The 17786-nt window shown below is 38.8% G+C and overlaps 1 protein-coding gene across 1 annotated transcript in view; it reads right to left on the bottom strand.

The window, feature by feature from the left end:
• Nucleotides 1–17139, bottom strand: part of ROBO2 (roundabout guidance receptor 2) — a 570503-nt gene extending 553364 nt beyond the window's left edge. Inside the window, exon 1 of the mRNA XM_024731557.1 lies at nt 16895–17139. Within this exon, the coding sequence (XP_024587325.1) occupies nt 16895–16955 (61 nt within the window). The 5' untranslated portion in view covers nt 16956–17139. The remainder of the gene's footprint in view (nt 1–16894) is intronic.
• Nucleotides 17140–17786: the final 647 nt, after the last annotated feature.

Genomic DNA, 17786 nt, shown 5'->3' with positions numbered 1-17786 from the left:
TCTGATTATTTCCCTGAAGAATTACTTTACATTTATATATGGAATAAGGCATTAGTTCATAATCTGCTAAAAATTTTTGCTGCCTAAAGTTTTCTAAATCATTTCTATGTCCATTAGCGGGTATGGGTAGGTGGTGGGGGAAGAAGTTCCCGATAGCTTTCTAATGTTGAAATATGTCAATTTCTTTATCATTTTGTCCTCTCCTTTATGTCACTAATAAAGATGTTAAATCAGACCTCACTCAAAGCTGATCTCTAGACATCACCCACCAAGTCATTACATTTTTATCTCTGATTGCCCTTGGGTATTACCACCCCTTAACAAGATACTTCACTTCCACAGAGTCACAAACAGGTTACAGGAAGCGTCATGCCAAGTTCTTTAAATGCTGTTTGTTCTCATATTCAGACTACAGTGAAGCCTTTTTAATGAACATGAGTACATACTGAAGAGCCAGACTAAGCTGCTACATCAAAAATAAATGTAAAATGAACAGAAGAATTAGAATAATTTTAAAAGAACACTGAGGCTTGGCTTAAATTACCATCTAAATAATAACAGCCTGGATGACATTAGAATCATGCTGAAAAACAGTATGAAGAAGCACCAGCTTGCATTTTCTAGTTGCCTACACAGGGCACCAAAACCAGAAGCTTTTCTATTTATGCACCTCAGATGATAGGCAAGCTTTCTAAACCTTACACAACTTGATTTGAACTGTGCCATGTACTCAATGCAATCAAAATATATAAAGAGAGGTCATAGGGACGGATTATAATGATAACATCCCAAATCCCTTATGCTAAACTAGCCTATAGATATAAACATATACATGTATATACATATACATATATATATATACGTATCAATATATAAGAACTTCTTTGTAAATCACTGACTGCCCCTTATATCCAAGTGCTCACGGGAAACAAACACCTGCCACCCTTAACATTTTCTCATTAGATGTTTCTCTAAAATCTCAAGTGTATTGTAATTAGTTTCTTTATCAAACAAACAAAAACGTGATTTGGATGCTGTGAAATAGATCGGTGTAGACAACATTTTGAATATAATCACTTAACATCATGCTTTTAGTTTGATGGTCATCATAAAACATTGCCAAAATATAAGAATGGCTAACTGATTTTCCTATAAGCGTTCATTTGGGACATTTTTACCATTTCAGTTGTATCTGACAATAGCCACAAGTAACAGTTCATGAAACACTATTTTTTTTAACGACTACTGGAGGTATTGAAAATTTAGCAACTTCTTTTTCAAAAGCATTGACAATATATAAGATCTAATTTGCAAAAGAGCCAAAGTAGTATGAAGACCTTTCCTGTCTGCCTTCCCCCCCGCTTAAAAACAGAAGGTATTAATCACTGGATTTCAAAGGCAGCTGACTGACGCTATTCACTGAGTAGGGCATTCTCACTAATGTGGCCCCATGAATAACTCTCAAGGCTTTTATTAGGGCTGAGTGGACTTCTTAGCAGCACAGCCTCCCTTTAGCAACCCTCTTCCCCTCAGGCTCCAAAAGGATTATAGATAGCAGCTGAAAGAAAGCATCATTGGTAAAAACAAAAGTGTTTAAAGGGGAAAAAAATGGGAGCAAAGTGGACATATTGGAGACAAGTCATGATTCATGGCCTGTACTGTGTTCCGCCTCTCTTTTTCTTATTCAATACACTCTTTAGTTTTACTGCTGGATAAGAGGGGACCAGACCAGTGCACTTCTCCTAGCAACCAATATCAGACAGCAAAGAAGCCATGTCATCTGCTCAAAGGGAAAACGGAAGAATTTGGGGTCATACAAAGCCAGACACATGTTCTTTTGCATCTGATCCCAAATTGATTATCAAAAAGGATTCAGTAAATGCTAAATAATTCTGTTTTATGTGAATGTTAACAATCTATAGAACTAAATATCAGCTTGTCCGCTTGCTATATAGCAGAGTTTCAAATGCTGGTCCAATTCATTTCGTTCAAATGTTCCGTTTTTCACTTTTCCAACACCCCCTCACTCCTCATTGTTCATAGAGACTGCCTCTCCCAGGTATATCCTTGCACTTCCTGGACTATTTCAAATGCAAAGATCACACATAAACTCTTATATAACACCCCAAGTTCAGAAAGCTTTGAATTGCACCCTGAGAAAGATAGACTATAAAAGCAATTGCCTAGTTGTCTTATTTGCATGCCATGCTTAGTTGCTGCTTAGAAAGATAAAAACCACTTTCTGAAAAGAAAAGTTAAACGAACTTGGAATTTAAATTTAACATGATGAGACACTTTTACTGAGCAGCTCAAAAATCTGGGGAGTTTCATAAGATCCAACTGGTGAACATCACAGGTGTTACAGTTTAACAGAAAAGTACAATAATAATTCATAGCCCAGGAAATGTTCTTCATAAAATAACAGTTGTCTGATGGATTGTGAGTAGAGGGCAGGTATCAAACAACTCAGAAGTTTATTCATATCTTACAGTCATGTGTGTATGGGGCAGGGGGGGATAAGAGGTATCTCTGCCCAAAATCTGTACCCAAAGGTGTACATATTTTTCCCATTCTTTATTCTTTCATTTTGTATTACAAGTTCGCATTATCCAGGCTTTCAAATCACAAAGGCGAATTGAAACACTTGAAAACTTTTGTACTTAGCTGCAGAATCACCTACAAGTTTTCAGGATAGCCAGTGAGGAGCTCCCCAGTGAACTCTGTTAGCACTTTCTTTTCTGATGAAGTTATTCAACAGCATTTGTGAGAAGAAAAGGGGGCTGCAAACCTCAACTGAATAACAGCTTGAAGATTTGTGAGTACAGGGCTCAGGTACCATGGAAATACATTTTCATTGTTAGTTTTTAACTCTTGAGATTATCACTGCTTCGAAGAAAAGTATCCTCACAGCCCATTTTGAATGAAAAAAATGCTGAGGAATGTTAAGTTACTGGGCACTTTCTTTTTGAAAGGTAACATTCTTCTTACTCTGTATCTCCTCTAATCAATGATGCAGATGCAGTTAGGGAGGGGTTCGCATAATTTGCATTTGGGTGAAGGCATCTTGTAGTTGTTGACATGCAAAGGTGTTTTAGAATGAACAAGCTGTTGCATATTTAGGTGGGGAAGCTGAGATGCCTGCTCTAGTTTTAATAGATCAACAATTAACTCAGTTTTCAATAACTACTCTATTATTTGATCACACATTAAAGTTCACTTTAAAATAAAGAGATACAAAACTCAACTTAGAATGCCTATTGCTAGGTTCATCCTGAATTTCCCTTAATTTACTGTAACCCTGAAAACTACGTTTTATAATTATCAGATGTACCTTAACAAATTAGTGTACTGTATTCGAGCATTTGCTAGTATTTGTAAGTATATATTGTTAAACTTTAAAGTATGGCTATAACGTTGATTTATAAAGTTTATAACCTTTTCTTTATAAAGAAAACCTCTTGACTTAATTTTTTTGAAAGTCAAAAGTTCTCCCTTTTTTGTTCTTACTTATGAACATTTAAATTGGTTATAACCGTTGCACAGGTTTTGGACAAATCCTTTAAATTCCAAATTGTTTCCTTGTTCTTTGCTTAAGCTTGAAAAGCAGTGTAATGAAAGAGCTGAGTTATTTTCCATGTTCTCCAGTTCATTTCCAAAAAGGCTTGGGACCAAAAACTAGGGGAAGAGATCCCACATCAATCCTTACAACAGAAATTAAAAAGTGGCTGTTGGGCTTCCCAGGTGGCGCAGTGGTTGAGAGTCCGCCTGCCAATGCAGGCGACACGGGTTTGTGCCCCGGTCCGGGAAGATCCCACATGCCACGGAGCAGCTGGGCCCGTGTGCCATGGCCACTGAGCCTGCACGTCCCGAGCCTGTGCTCCGCAACGGGAGAGGCCACAACAGTGAGAGGCCCGCATACCGCAAAAAAAAAAAAAAAAAAGTGGCTGTTAACCCCTCTCCTGAGCTAAAACTGCCATATCGCATACAGTTCTAGTCACACTGGCCATAAACTAGTAAGTACATTGGCTTAAGACTATTGTTTTTTTAGTATTACATTTTTGAATCCCATTTATTCATAAAGAAACAATAAGTACCATTGGTCATTAGTGAATGAAAGTGGATGTGAATCATTAGGCTAGTGGATTTTGACTATCATCCATAATCAAATCATTAAGCCCACATCAAAATATAGCCCCCATGCAGACTGCACAATAACTCATTATTTTAAAAGATGGATATTTATGGTTTGGGATAATTTTTTTCCAGGATAAATTTTCCCCTTTAATTGTACTCAAACATAATGCAAATGATAGGACATTTAACAAAATGACTTACAGTAAGAGAACTTAAGCCTGAGACATTGAAGACTACACGGTCAAATATCTATTTTTTTATATAAGAATCTAAAGTCATACAATTAATTAGTGGTAAAGCTTAAACTGGAGTCCACAGCTTCTGGACACCCATGGTGTATCCCTTCCACAATAGCAATGATTTTGCTTTAGTCGGGTTATCCTTGTTATATACACAACCACTCAATATGCAGTTCTGGTTAATGGATAATTGTAAAAAGTATTAGAATCAATGATGTCTATACTAGATGTAAGAAAGATAAGTGGGCTATTCAGGAAAAAATGTTGAGTGGAGACAATGTTAATTTTTAAATATTTTCTGTACTAGAAGTGTTTACTTGGAATTCAGTAAGCTTTGTCTCTTAAAAGATTTATCTTCATGATACTTTATATCAAAAGCACCAAGTAAAAACTGTAAATCAGTAAATGTGAACCAAAACGCAGGGTTTTACTAGCATGTTCTGTTTGTTAACAAATTTCTATTTGTAGTATGCCTCTCTTGTTTATTCCTTTCATTCATAATACCACTCACTTGGGAATCCCATTTGCTCTGTAATCAGCACAGGATGCAATGGAAACATACATGTCATAGCACGTTTGTCACGGTTGCATAGGTGTGGACACAGATGAGTCCCCTTAAGAGGCAACAAAAGTTCTTATTTAGTCACCTGAAGACTCATGCTTGAAAGGTTATATGAAAACCTTCGTGAAACGCATCTCAAATGTAGTTCATGATTAGCCTGATAGAAAAAGTCCTCTTAAATTTACTTCTACTCCATACTAGGAAAGGAATACCAATAGAATAAAAACACTACTACTACTAAAAAATAATAATAAATAACACTTAATTGGGGTTTATTAAGTTCCAGGCACTGTTCAAAGCATTTTAATATAATTTCTACATATATAACATATATATGTAACATACAGATATATATTACATATATACACACATCTAATTCCATATATGATAACATATCAATATATATGCACATATGTTCCATATACATATATATACAGACATGGGTGTATATATATATGTGTGTGTGTGATTAATATATATTCATCTATTCCTCATATCAGCTATTTGAGAAGACACTATTATAATGCCAATTTTAAAGATAAGGACACTCAGAATGGTTAAATTATTTGCTCTTACTCACTCAGTAGTGTTTGTTGACTGCCTTTCAGTAATTATCTCACACTGCCCCTCCATACAACTTCGTTACAATTAAACTAGACTCCTTGCCTTTCCTCTAGCACACCTTTGTCATCTCCATGCCATTCCTCCTGCTATTCCTTTTGCTGGAATGCAATTTCCAATCTTTCTGTCTATTAAAAGTTCACTCTTTGGGCTTCCCTGGTGGCGCAGTGGTTGAGAGTCCGCCTGCCGATGCAGGGGACACGGGTTCGTGCCCCAGTCCAGGAAGATCCCACATGCCACGGAGCGGCTGGGCCCGTGAGCCATGGCCGCTGAGCCTGCGCGTCCGGAGCCTGTGCTCCGCAACGGGAGAGGCCAAAACAGTGAGAGGCCCGCGTACAGCAAAAAAAAAAAAAAAGTTCACTCTTCTTCTAAGGCCCACATTAAGTGACCCATTTGGTGTTGACTCTTCCCAGATTGCACTAGCTGGAAATCATCTATTCTTTCTCTGAGTTCCCAGACTATGCTGTGTGTTCCTTCAACCCCACACCCCGCTCCCTGCATTTACCGGATACTATTATTTTAGTGACTTGAATATTTGTTATCTTCTCTACTAAAGAATCATCTCCTTGAAGGTGGGAACCACTTAACTTCATTATGTCCCTCACAGAGCCCTCAGCAAGGTGCTTTGTTTATAAATAGGTGCTCAATAAGCATGTGCTGAATCAAATGAATAACCTCAAGGTATCTCAAGCTAATTCCCTTGTTGACATGTTCGGAAAACAGCTGGCCATGGCATCTCAAGCTAATTCCCTTGTTGACATATTTGGAAAACAGCTGGCCATTTTCAGTTAGTTACAAGAGCCTGGAACTCTTGTTAAGGAGTTCCAGGGTTGAGAAGCTGGAAATAGTCTTTTGAGAGAAGCGTGGTATAGAGATAAAAAACATCCCTGGACTCTAGTTTCAGCTCTACTACTAAGCAGCAATAGGGTATGTGACAAGGCACATAAAAACTCTGAGCTTCACACATGCACCCCAATGTTCACTGCAGCACTATTTACAATAACCAGGACATGGAAGCAACCTAAATGTCCATCAACAGAGGAATGGATAAAGAAGATGTGGTACATATATACAATGGAATATTACTCAGTCATAAAAAGGAATGAAACTGGGTCATTTTTAGAGATGTGGATGGACCTATTGACTGTCATACAGGGTGAAGTAAGTCAGAAAGAGAAAAACAAATATCGTATGTTAATGCATATACGTGGAATCTAGAAAAATGGTATAGATGATCTTATTTGCAAAGCAGAAATAGAGACACAGACGTAGAGAACAAACGTATGGTCACCAAGGGGGGAAGGGGAGGGTGGGATTAATTGGGGGATTGGGATTGACATAGATACACTATTGATACTATGTATAAAATAGGTAACTAATGAGAACATACTGTATAGCTCAGGGAACTCTACTAATGCTTTGTGGTGACCTAAATGGGAAGGAAATCCAAAAAAGAGGGGATATATGTATACATATAGCTGATTCACTTTCTGTACAGTAGAAACTAACACATCATTGTAAAGCAACTACTCTAAAAACATTAATGAAAAAAAAACCTCTGAGCTTCATTCTCCATCTGTCCAACCAACGAGAGAATTGTACCACAAAACTGCAAAAACTTCTTCTAGCTCTGAGATGTTATCATTCTGTGATTTACATTTAGTATTGTTGAAGTCTCTGCTAAAAGTGACAATTTCAACTTGGGTTAATTTCATTTGTAAAACTTTACAGGACAAATGAAGAACATTGAGAAGACAATCACTGAAGGGATTAGAAATTAGGACTGGACTTCCCTGGTGGCGCGGTAGTTGAGAATCCGCCTGCCAATGCAGGGGACACGGGTTCAAGCCCTGGTCCGGGAAGATCCCACATGCCGCAGAGCAACTAAGCCCGTGTGCCACAACTACCGAGCCTGCACTCTAGAGCCCGTGAGCCACAACTACTGAGCCTGTGTGCCACAACTACTGAAGCCTTCACACCTAGTGGCTGTGCTCAACAAGAAAAGCCACCACAATGAGAAGCCCGCGCACCGCAACCGAGTGTAGCCCCCACTCACTCCAAATAGAGAAAGCTCGCGTGCAGCAAGGAAGACCCAACCGGCCAAAATTAAAAACAAATAAATAATTTTAAAAAAAAAAGAAATTAGGACTACTGGAAACTTAAAGCATATTATTATCATATAAAATTGTCTCACTACAAACATATAGCCAACTTGTAAAGGCCGTTCAACATTTTCTTTCCATGGTGAAATAAAAGAATATATTTACCTCATACATTGCCAGTGGGAATGTAAAATGGTATAGTTGCTTTGGAAAATAGTCTTGCAGTTTCTCAAAAGGTTAAACACAGAATTACCATATGACCCAGCAAGTCCACTCCAGTTATACACCCAAGAGAAATGAAAACATACGTGCGCACAAAGATTAATACACAAATGTTCATAGCAACGATCTTTATAATAGCCCCAAAGTGGAAACAACCTAAATGTCCATGAACTGATAATTCAAGGAATAAACGATGTGGAATACTATTCAGCGATAAAAAAGAATGAAGTACTGATATGCACTACAACATGGATGACCCTTGAAAACATTAGATGGAGGGAAAAAGCCAGTCACAAAAGACCATATATTGTAAGATTCTATTTATATGAAATGTCCAAAATAGACAAATCTACAGAGACAGAAAGTTGACTAGTGGCTTCCTAGGGCTGGGTAAGGGATGGCAGATAAGGAGCAGAACACTTGGCTTCTTTTTTTGGATGACGAAAACGTTCTAAAATTGGATTGTAGTTATGGTTGCACAATTCTCTGAATACACTAAAAACCACTGAATTGTACACTTTACATGAGTAACTTGTTTGTGAAATATAATGTGAATTATATTTCAGTGAAGTTGTTGGGGGAAAATATTTAAGTAGCAAAATTTAGAGAATGTCTATGTTTGCTTTATCTCAGTTTTAAAAAATAAATTTTCCGGTAAGACTCCTTTGAGTTATTTTCTTAAAATCAAAAGTAGGTCTATGCTAAATAGACATTCCTCCAAAGAAGATATACAGAATGCCAACAAACACATGAAAGAATGCTCAACATCATTAATCATTAGAGAAATGCAAATCAAAACTACAATGAGATATCATCTCACACCAGTCAGAATGGCCATCATCAAAAAATCTAGAAACAATAAATGCTGGAGAGGGTGTGGAGAAAAGGGGACACTCTTGCACTGCTGGTGGGAATGTGAATTGGTTCAGCCACTATGGAGAACAGTATGGAGGTTCCTTAAAAAACTACAAATAGAATTACCATATGACCCAGCAATCCCACTACTGGGCATATACCCTGAGAAAACCAAAATTCAAAAAGAGTCATGTACCAAAATGTTCATTGCAGCTCTATTTACAATAGCCCGGAGATGGAAAGAACCTAGGCGCCCATCATCGGACGAATGGATAAAGAAGATGTGGCACATATACACAATGGAATATTACTCAGCCTTAAAAAGAAATGAAATTGAGCTATTTGTAATGAGATGGATAGACCTAGAGTCTGTCATACAGAGTGAAGTAAGTCAGAAAGAAAAAGACAAATACCGTATGCTAACACATATATATGGAATTTAAGGGAAAAAAATGTCATGAAGAACCTAGGGGTAAGACAGGAATAAAGACGCAGACCTACTGGAGAACGGACTTGAGGATATGGGGAGGGGGAAGGGTGAGTTTTGACAGGGCGAGAGAGAGTCATGGACATATACACACTAACAAACGTAGTAAGGTAGATAGCTAGGGGGAAGCAGCCGCAAGGCACAGGGATATTAGCTCGGTGCTTTGTGACAGCCTGGAAGGGTGGGATGGGGAGAGTGGGAGGGAGGGAGACGCAAGAGGGAAGACATATGGGAACATATGTATATGTATAGCTGATTCACTTTGTTATAAAGCAGAAACTAACACACCATTGTAAAGCAATTATACCCCAATAAAGATGTTTAAAAAAAAAAAAAAAAAGTAGGTCTATGAAGAGGGTCCTACCTGCCAAATTCCTGGGTGTATCTCAGTTTAGTATCAGTGATGGTAAATAGGGTCCTAGACATGATGATTATAACAGTAGATAGCGTAGGGTAATTCCAGTTGCTGCAGGTATTTTAATCTTCCTCTTCTTTTTCAATTATTAGTGAGCTATATAATTGGAGACCAATTTTAAAAGTATTCTTTTTAATTCTATGCCTGAACTAAAGTAATCATTTTTATCTGTTGCTAATGCTTAAATGAAAAGTTGCCCTAAAGGTGAAGAAAAGTCTCACTTTTTGGACTAGATATCATTGTATAAGTCAAAATTCCTTAGTCAGATAAGAGTGTATGTGGTCCTATTAAGGTACATTAGAATCATTTGAAGGAGTGCCTTGTCAAAATATATACACCACTCAACAGTGTGCTAAAACATCCAACAGTGTTAGTATGGAGATTGGGAGTGACCATGTAAGTCACACCATTGTTGAAAATACTCTTGGTTAGAAAAGAGACATATCAAAGCAAATAGTCAATTCTATATCTCTTGCCAGGTGAAAGGTGGAATACTAAATCATCAGAAATCACGATGTCATTTATGTCAAAATATGCATGTTTGATAACTCTCTCTCTCTAAAGAGAGAGGGAGAGAATGAGAGACACACACAAATACACACCCCCAAATAAATAAATAAATAAACCTAGTTCAAATGGTAAATGTTTCACATGTTGGGCTAGGGCATGAAAATAAACATCTCAAAAGCACTCCATAAGCACATTTTCATTTATTCAACAAATACTTGATTCTACTATGTGTCATCCTGTGTTCTAGGCGCTGGAGGAACACAGGTAAACAAATAGACAAAGAAAGTCCATGCCCTAGGAACTCAGTGGAAGAGGCAGACAATAATCATACTAACATACGCATACAGCAAACAGTCTTGTAAACTCTAGACGGTCTCCCTTCAGAACAGAAGGCAGATTTGCTTAGTGTCTAATATAATCAAGACAATGTTTCCCTCCAGGCCAAAGGTTAGGCAGATTTCCTTATCGTCCATTATAAAATATCCTGGTTCCCAAGCTCAGGGCTCGTCAGCTGTGAGGCTAACCCATTATGTGTGTACCATCTACCTGGCCCCCACTGCATTGCCCGTAAGGGTCTTCAGGGGAAAGGTAAATCTATACAACCATGAAGTCATGCTGCTTGCTGTGACATAATTAATGAAATCTACCACCTGTGACCCAGGAGTTTCATGTCCTTTGCCAGCATTCATGAAGTTGTAGCAGTCTAACTTCTTAGCTCGCAAGTAGGGTACACAATGTGGGTCCCTTCAAGGTTGTTTATACAAACACGTGCATGTGCGTGCAGACACGTGCGCACATACCCACATAAACTTTAAGAAGGTGATAAGAGCTCAGAAAAAAATTAAGATAGGTAAAGGGGGTAGTCCAATAGTGTTTTAAGGGGAGCATTTTTACATTAGGTAGTCCATATATCTGAAGAGATGATATTGGATAGGGACTCATTAAACCAACTGAAAAAAACCCATGCAATGATCAGGGGAAGCACATTTCAGGTGAAAGAAAGAACAAATGCAAAAGCCCTGAGTCAGGAACAAAACATCCAAAAGCAAGGTCTAAACCTAGGTTCCAGTAGGGAGTGTGAACAGATGAGGTCAGAGAGGCAGTGAGGGACCTGAATTTGAAGAGTCCTGTAAACTATTGCGAAGAGTTATCAGTGGAAGCCATTAGAAGCTTCTGAGCAAGGTGCTGCCATTATCTTATTTACATGCTTTTGAAAGGTGGCTACTGGGTGGAGAACTAACTGGTTGGAGGTAAGGTGTGGGGACAGGAAGAACAGAAAGGGAAGCAGGATGATCATTTATCAGATTACTCCAATAGTCCAGGTTTTGACCAGGATGGTAGTGGTTGAATTAGTAAGAAACATTTGGAATCTATTTGAAAATGCATCAAAACAAGAAGATGAATTAATGGCTGCCTAGAGGAATGGGTAAACGGATAGATATGTGGTAATCAAGTATAGTAAAATAATGGTAGAATCTACATGGGAATATGAGTGTTCACTGTAAAATTCAGCTATGTTGCATGTTTGAAAATGCTTATATTAAAATGTTGGGGAAACACTCACAAACACATGCATAAAATTTTAGGTATCAGGGTATATTTCAAAGGATTTACTAACAAGTCAGATATGGGCTGTGAGAACAAGTCAAAAATGATTCCTAGTTTTGGGTCATGATAAAACTGTGAATAGTGATGCCATTCACTGAGCTGGAGATGACTGGAAAGAGAAGCAAATTCTATCCCTGGCTTGAGTTTGATATATTCATTTTTTAAATTATTTTATTGAGGTATAATTGACATACAACATTATATTAGTTTCAGGTGTAGAACACAATGACTCGCTATTTGTATACATTGGGAAATGATCACCACAACAAATCTAGTTACTATCCAAGTCTGATATATTCTTATTAGATATCAAGCAAAGATGTCATGTAGTCAGCTGGATATGTTAAGTAATGTACGGGCACTGGAGATACAATGGTAAATAGAAGAGCCAAGTTGTAATCTCATGGAATTTACATTCTTCCACAAGTGATTAGGGCAATTTGAGAAGTATCAGAATAAAGAAGTATTTAAAACCCATGCGACCAGATGAAAGACATTAAGGATTAGGTGCAAATGGAGGAAAAAACACTAAGGATTGAGGCCTAGATCACTCCAATGTTGTTTTGTGAGAGACAGGTTTTTTGGGTGAATATGCTACACTTTAGATGCTATATTAGATTTCTGCTATGCTGAAACATTGCCAGAGTTTATGGAAATTTCCCCTTAAAAGACTTTATGTCATCATTCATTCATGCTTCACTCAATAATTTAAAAAAGAAGAAAATCATTAACAACATCAATGTATTGATTTAGGTTGACAGGGCTATACCTGGAAACACTATAAGAAACATAACAATACTTCTCTTTGAAAATAAATCTCTAATACAGCACTCTATAACTTTCTGCTAGAACTCAGGTCTGTAGACTTCTGTCTGCCTAAACTGGAAAAAGAACTATATAAGCTTGCATCAAGCTCTACAGGATTGTAAAAGAAAAATGATGAGTCAAGACCCCAACTGGGTATATCCAAAAATATTATTAACATATCTCCTTTAAATGCAGATTTTCTAAATTGTTATCCAAGAAACCTCTCACCTATTTTCTTCATTCTTCAAATATTTCTTTAATTCCTTCCACTGGGTCCAAAAAAGAAGGAGGGGAAGGAAGAAATGAAGGTGGAAGAGGAAGTGGTGGTACAGGAGGAGTAGGAGAAGAGGAGAGCTAGGAATAGAAATAAGTAAAAGGAAAATCTGGGCTTCCCTGGTGGCGCAGTGGTTGAGAGTCTGCCTGCCAATGCAGGGGACGCGGGTTCGTGCCCCTGTCCGGGAGGATCCCACATGCCGCGGAGCGGCTGGGCCCGTGAGCCATAGCCGCTGAGCCTGCGCGTCCGGAGCCTGTGCTCCACAACGGGAGAGGCCACAACAGTGAGGGGCCCGAGTACCCAAAAAAAAAAAAAAAAAAAAAAAAAAAGGAAAATCTGATTTTTCTAACTCTTCAAAAATCAAATTGCACATAGGAAGTAAATAAATAAATAACTCCTATGGGCTGCAGGAGCTACTGAAGCAGATGTTACTGAACACACACATCCTACATACACAAGCTCCCTTCATTACTATATATGTATCCAAATGTAGGCAATGTTCTTACATATCCATACTTTTATTAGCAAAGATGCTATTTTATACAGGTTGCTCAAGGATGCAATAACTAGAATTTTTTTTTTTTTGGTATAATCATGACCTTTTTTTTTCCTTTAAGATACTCTTTTCTTTAGGTATTAAGAAATCCTTTTGGTTTATGGTCCACATGTTGCCTAGAATCAAAGGTTATTCAAACAAAGCCAATTCAAACGTGATATTAGTGTATAGTTGCAAGAAGAAATTTCAGGTTACTTATATGCAATTTAAGTTCTGAAATGGACTACATACAGCTACAATAATGAGTCCATTACTGAAAGAAGCACTTTAGCAAAACCTATAAACCTATATGAGATTATATATCTGCACCATGCACACGTATCATCTTTATCTCTCCAAATATCACAAGTGCCATTTTCATTTTAGAACAGTTAAGGATTAAAGACAAGAAATATTTTCATCTTAAAAACATCTTTTCGGGCTTCCCTGGTGGTGCAGTGATTGAGAGTCCACCTGCCGGTGCAGGGGACACGGGTTCGTGCCCCGGTTCGGGAAGATCCCACATGCCGCGGAGTGGCTGGGCCCGTGAGCCGTGGCCGCTGAGCCTGCGCGTCCGGAGCCCGTGCTCCGCAACGGGAGAGGCCACAGCAGTGAGAGGCAAAACATCTTTTCACCAGTATTGTAAAATTATCGAACTGACACAATGTATGAAATATAGATGTAATCCAACAGTCTTGTGACAGTTCATATTAGTTCCCTGTAAATGATTACAAAACCATATTCTTATTTAAAAATAAAGAAAATCTGGAGAACAAAGGCTAAATTCAATACATATTCTCATACCTAATAGTAAGGAAAAATCTGCATTTGGTTAATTAATCTGTATCGAATGAGATAATCTTTATTTACATCCCAAATAGAAAAGTTTGCCTGTAGTTCTCAACTAACTTAATATTTATTCTCTACAGATTCCTACAGACACAAGATACAGAAAAATCATAAATAATAATGGCACATAACTTTCATGAGGATGCAAAACTCTAACATTTTTCATACACTATAAAAATGCACATATAAATAACCCACCAAGCAAATTTCAATGCAAATCTATGTATCATTTGTCACTGAATAAAATTAATTTCTGTGTCTAGCACAAGGAGAGTCAGTATATCTTTGAAATGGTACAAGCTTCTCGAAATTTGAAATTCATGGGGAGAATAAGCACACACTTCTAAGAAGGATAATAAGTAACTAGAAATCATAGAACCCTAGAAAAGTAAGAAGGCTTAGAGATCCTACAAACAACCCCCTCATTATATATGTAAACACACAATCCCAGTGTGTTGAAATAGCCTAGAGGGCAGTGTTGTCTACATCCCAAATTTTTAACAAGCCCCATGGAGGGGCTGTCATTATTAGGGGGTAAACCAAGGGCAATCCAATGTCAAACGTATGACTTACATACTAATTCAGTAAGTGTCCACAGTTTCCATTGCTTTGGACACAGTAGATGCTAAATACAAAAACTAGTTTCACACACACAAGAATTTAATACTACCTTTTCAACTCCTCAATCTTGGGCATTTTTCACTACATTACTATGAACGTTGCTGCACAGTTATGGCTCAGACACAAACTACCCCCTTATCCTATAATGTTAAAACAGAACAAAGGTCCTAGGTGTATCTGTGGGACAGGAAGGGCAAGGTGAGTGGAGAGAGGGAAAGAAGGGAGGGAGCTAGGATGCGAAGGAGGGAGGGAAGGGGAGAAATGATGTCTTGCTACTGCTGTTCTAGCAAGGTGGTTAATTGCATTTGTTTCATATATCTCCAAACACCCTGGTGCATTAATTACATTCTGTAACACCAAGCTTTTCTGATTCCCTCTGAGCAATTTATTTGTATTCCAGCTAGCTACACAACGACTGAAAAAAAAAAACAACTTGGTGATAGTTCCGTAACCTAATATATAGTTTATAATGCATTTCTGGCATTGCAGTATACAAATTCATGGCTTGTGAGGACATATCCAAAAAGTTATATTAAAGTCTTATTGTGACAATCAAAACACTTGGGACAAAACCTTTTTGTGATTGTAATCTAAATGTATTACAAAGGTAAATGTATTGAAGAAGAAAATGTCTGGTGAATGATTAGATATGATTAGAGATATTGCCACAGTAGAATTCACAGTGATTTACTCCTATACATCTACTACTTAGAAGGGAAAAAAGAAAAAAGCAGTGTGCCCACATGAACGCTCGCCTACTATCGCTGGGGGGCATGGGTACTTATGTAGTCCAGGATTGAAAACAGCCACTTGACTGAAGGTAAACTCATCCTTATTGCCTCATGTTTATAGAAGGGCTTCCTTTTTGAGTCTGATACATGGGGCTCTGGGCAACAGCAGCTGCCAGGAACAAAGTTAGCTCCTACAGGCGGGCAAAAATAGGCAGTGTCCCAAATAATGACTTCGTCCACAATGCAAATATTGGAGGAAAGTTTATGTAGCAACAAGCTACTATAATGGCTCAAGTATCTGGACCAATACACCTCAGAATGTTTATAAGTACAGTAATTAAAAATCTAAAGTACTACAATCCACACATGCAGGCAAAAATATCATGCTCTAATCTTCTCTTTAGACCAATTATTTCCATTGATGTGAAAATTAAAGTCTCTAGGTTAATATCAAATTGTTCTTTTGACTTTCTTCTTTGGAACAAACAAACAAAAAAGCATGTTAAGGATTCCTTCCACTCATCATTCAAAAGAGCTACAAAAAAGGATTTTGCAATCCTCCCACAGGAAACTGACATCCTATGAAAATACCCAGGAAACCAAATGTGAACAAAAGACAGGAGAATCAGAGGCAGAATACTGTCTGCTTGACAGACTGACTCAACCTAGAGGGAGACACCTACAGCACCTGTTTCAGATCCCCATTGTGTTTGCCACTAGGGACTGAGCTGAGCGTTTCGTACCCACAGCCAGCCCACAGCTTCTGCTTCCCCCTTCCTGGAGCCTCGCCCTGTCTTACTTTTGACAGTTTTCTCCCTATGATCTAAATCTTCATTCTGATATCACGCTAGGAGAGCACTTACCAGCACGCAGGTGATACACATTGATCCCTGAGATCCCTGACTCAAATTCCTAATCTACTGCACCTTCACTGGGGTATCTATTACTCACTTCACTTGAATTTCTAAGCCAAAGTTCAGATACAAGAACAAACCCCAAATGGAGAACAAGAGTATTAGACTCGTTCAAGAGATTTACTTTCATATTTCTTTTTCTAACGAAACTGAGAGCCCATCATTTATTACCCAACTCCTCAATTAATTAAGTAAATTACAACAATAGGTGACTCCTAACACATTCCATTTGCAGCAGTTTAGAAACAAAAGACTTAAAACCTCTGCTTCCCCCAAAGCCCCCATGCCTGGCCAAAAGGGACCAAAGGATATAATGTCATTTTATTTATAGCCCACATCCGACTCAGAAAGAAATGTTGGGTTTTTTGGGGGCGGGGGGAGGGACAGGATAGAAACATTTTAACTTACCATCAACCCGAACACATAAAAATCCACAGAGCAGTAGTTGTGTAAACATCAGCCGACTCATTTTGACATATTAAAAAGGATCCAGATTGTTTAAGAAACCAATCCCAGAGAGCAAAAGTACAAAAATAAGTATCAAAAAAAGAGGTAGGTCCAAAGTTTAGACTTTTCTAGCTGCTAGTTAAAGTCAAGAAGAGCAAATGGCAAGATCAGAAGGGGTTAGTGGAGAGGTCTTGAATGGGGCACATTTAGATCCATCCAAATTAACAGAGAGCACTCCCAAGGCTGCTGTATTTCCTCACTGTGGCTTCCTAAATTCCCACGAATTCAGCCCAGCCGGAGGGATTATTCAAGTGTGTCTAACCCCCTCTCCTCAGGCTCCATGGCAATCCAAAGCCAAGTTCGTTCTTCAGAAGTCAAGAAGATGACGGGAGAGGAAAAAGACCTAATTCCTAGAAAGTGTTCCACAAACTTGCCAGCGCGCTGCCGAAAAAAAACATTGGCCTGCCCACTGGTTTCCTTTCCCCCGGTCTCCGTCTGGGTAGCAGCTCCACGTCCAGAGTTTTTTCACTAAACTTCCATAATAAGGATGTGTCAAAGCAACACTTTGCTGGCGGGCCAATTTGGCGGCCCTCTCCTTTGCAACCTCGTTGCCTCCCTCCACCTCTCTCGTTCCCGAAAGAGAGGCAAAGGGAAATAGGGACGAGGCGGGTGGAGAATCCGAACTCCTACGTGGTGGGGCTGCAGGGAGGGAGGGAAGGCGGGAGGGATAGAGGGGCAGGGCTGAGGCTGCTGCCACCCCCCCGCGGTGCCGCCTCCGAGCGGCTGTGAACCCGGGCGGCGGCAGGCGGCGGGCGGGTGCGGAGCGGGGCGGGTGAGCCCAGGGGCCCAGGAG

Source organism: Neophocaena asiaeorientalis, unplaced genomic scaffold, assembly GCF_003031525.2.
Source record: "Neophocaena asiaeorientalis asiaeorientalis breed wild unplaced genomic scaffold, Neophocaena_asiaeorientalis_V1.1 scaffold330, whole genome shotgun sequence".
Taxonomy (NCBI): domain Eukaryota; kingdom Metazoa; phylum Chordata; class Mammalia; order Artiodactyla; family Phocoenidae; genus Neophocaena; species Neophocaena asiaeorientalis.
Note: the sequence above shows the minus strand (reverse complement) of the source record. Positions and strands in the feature narration are given on the sequence as shown.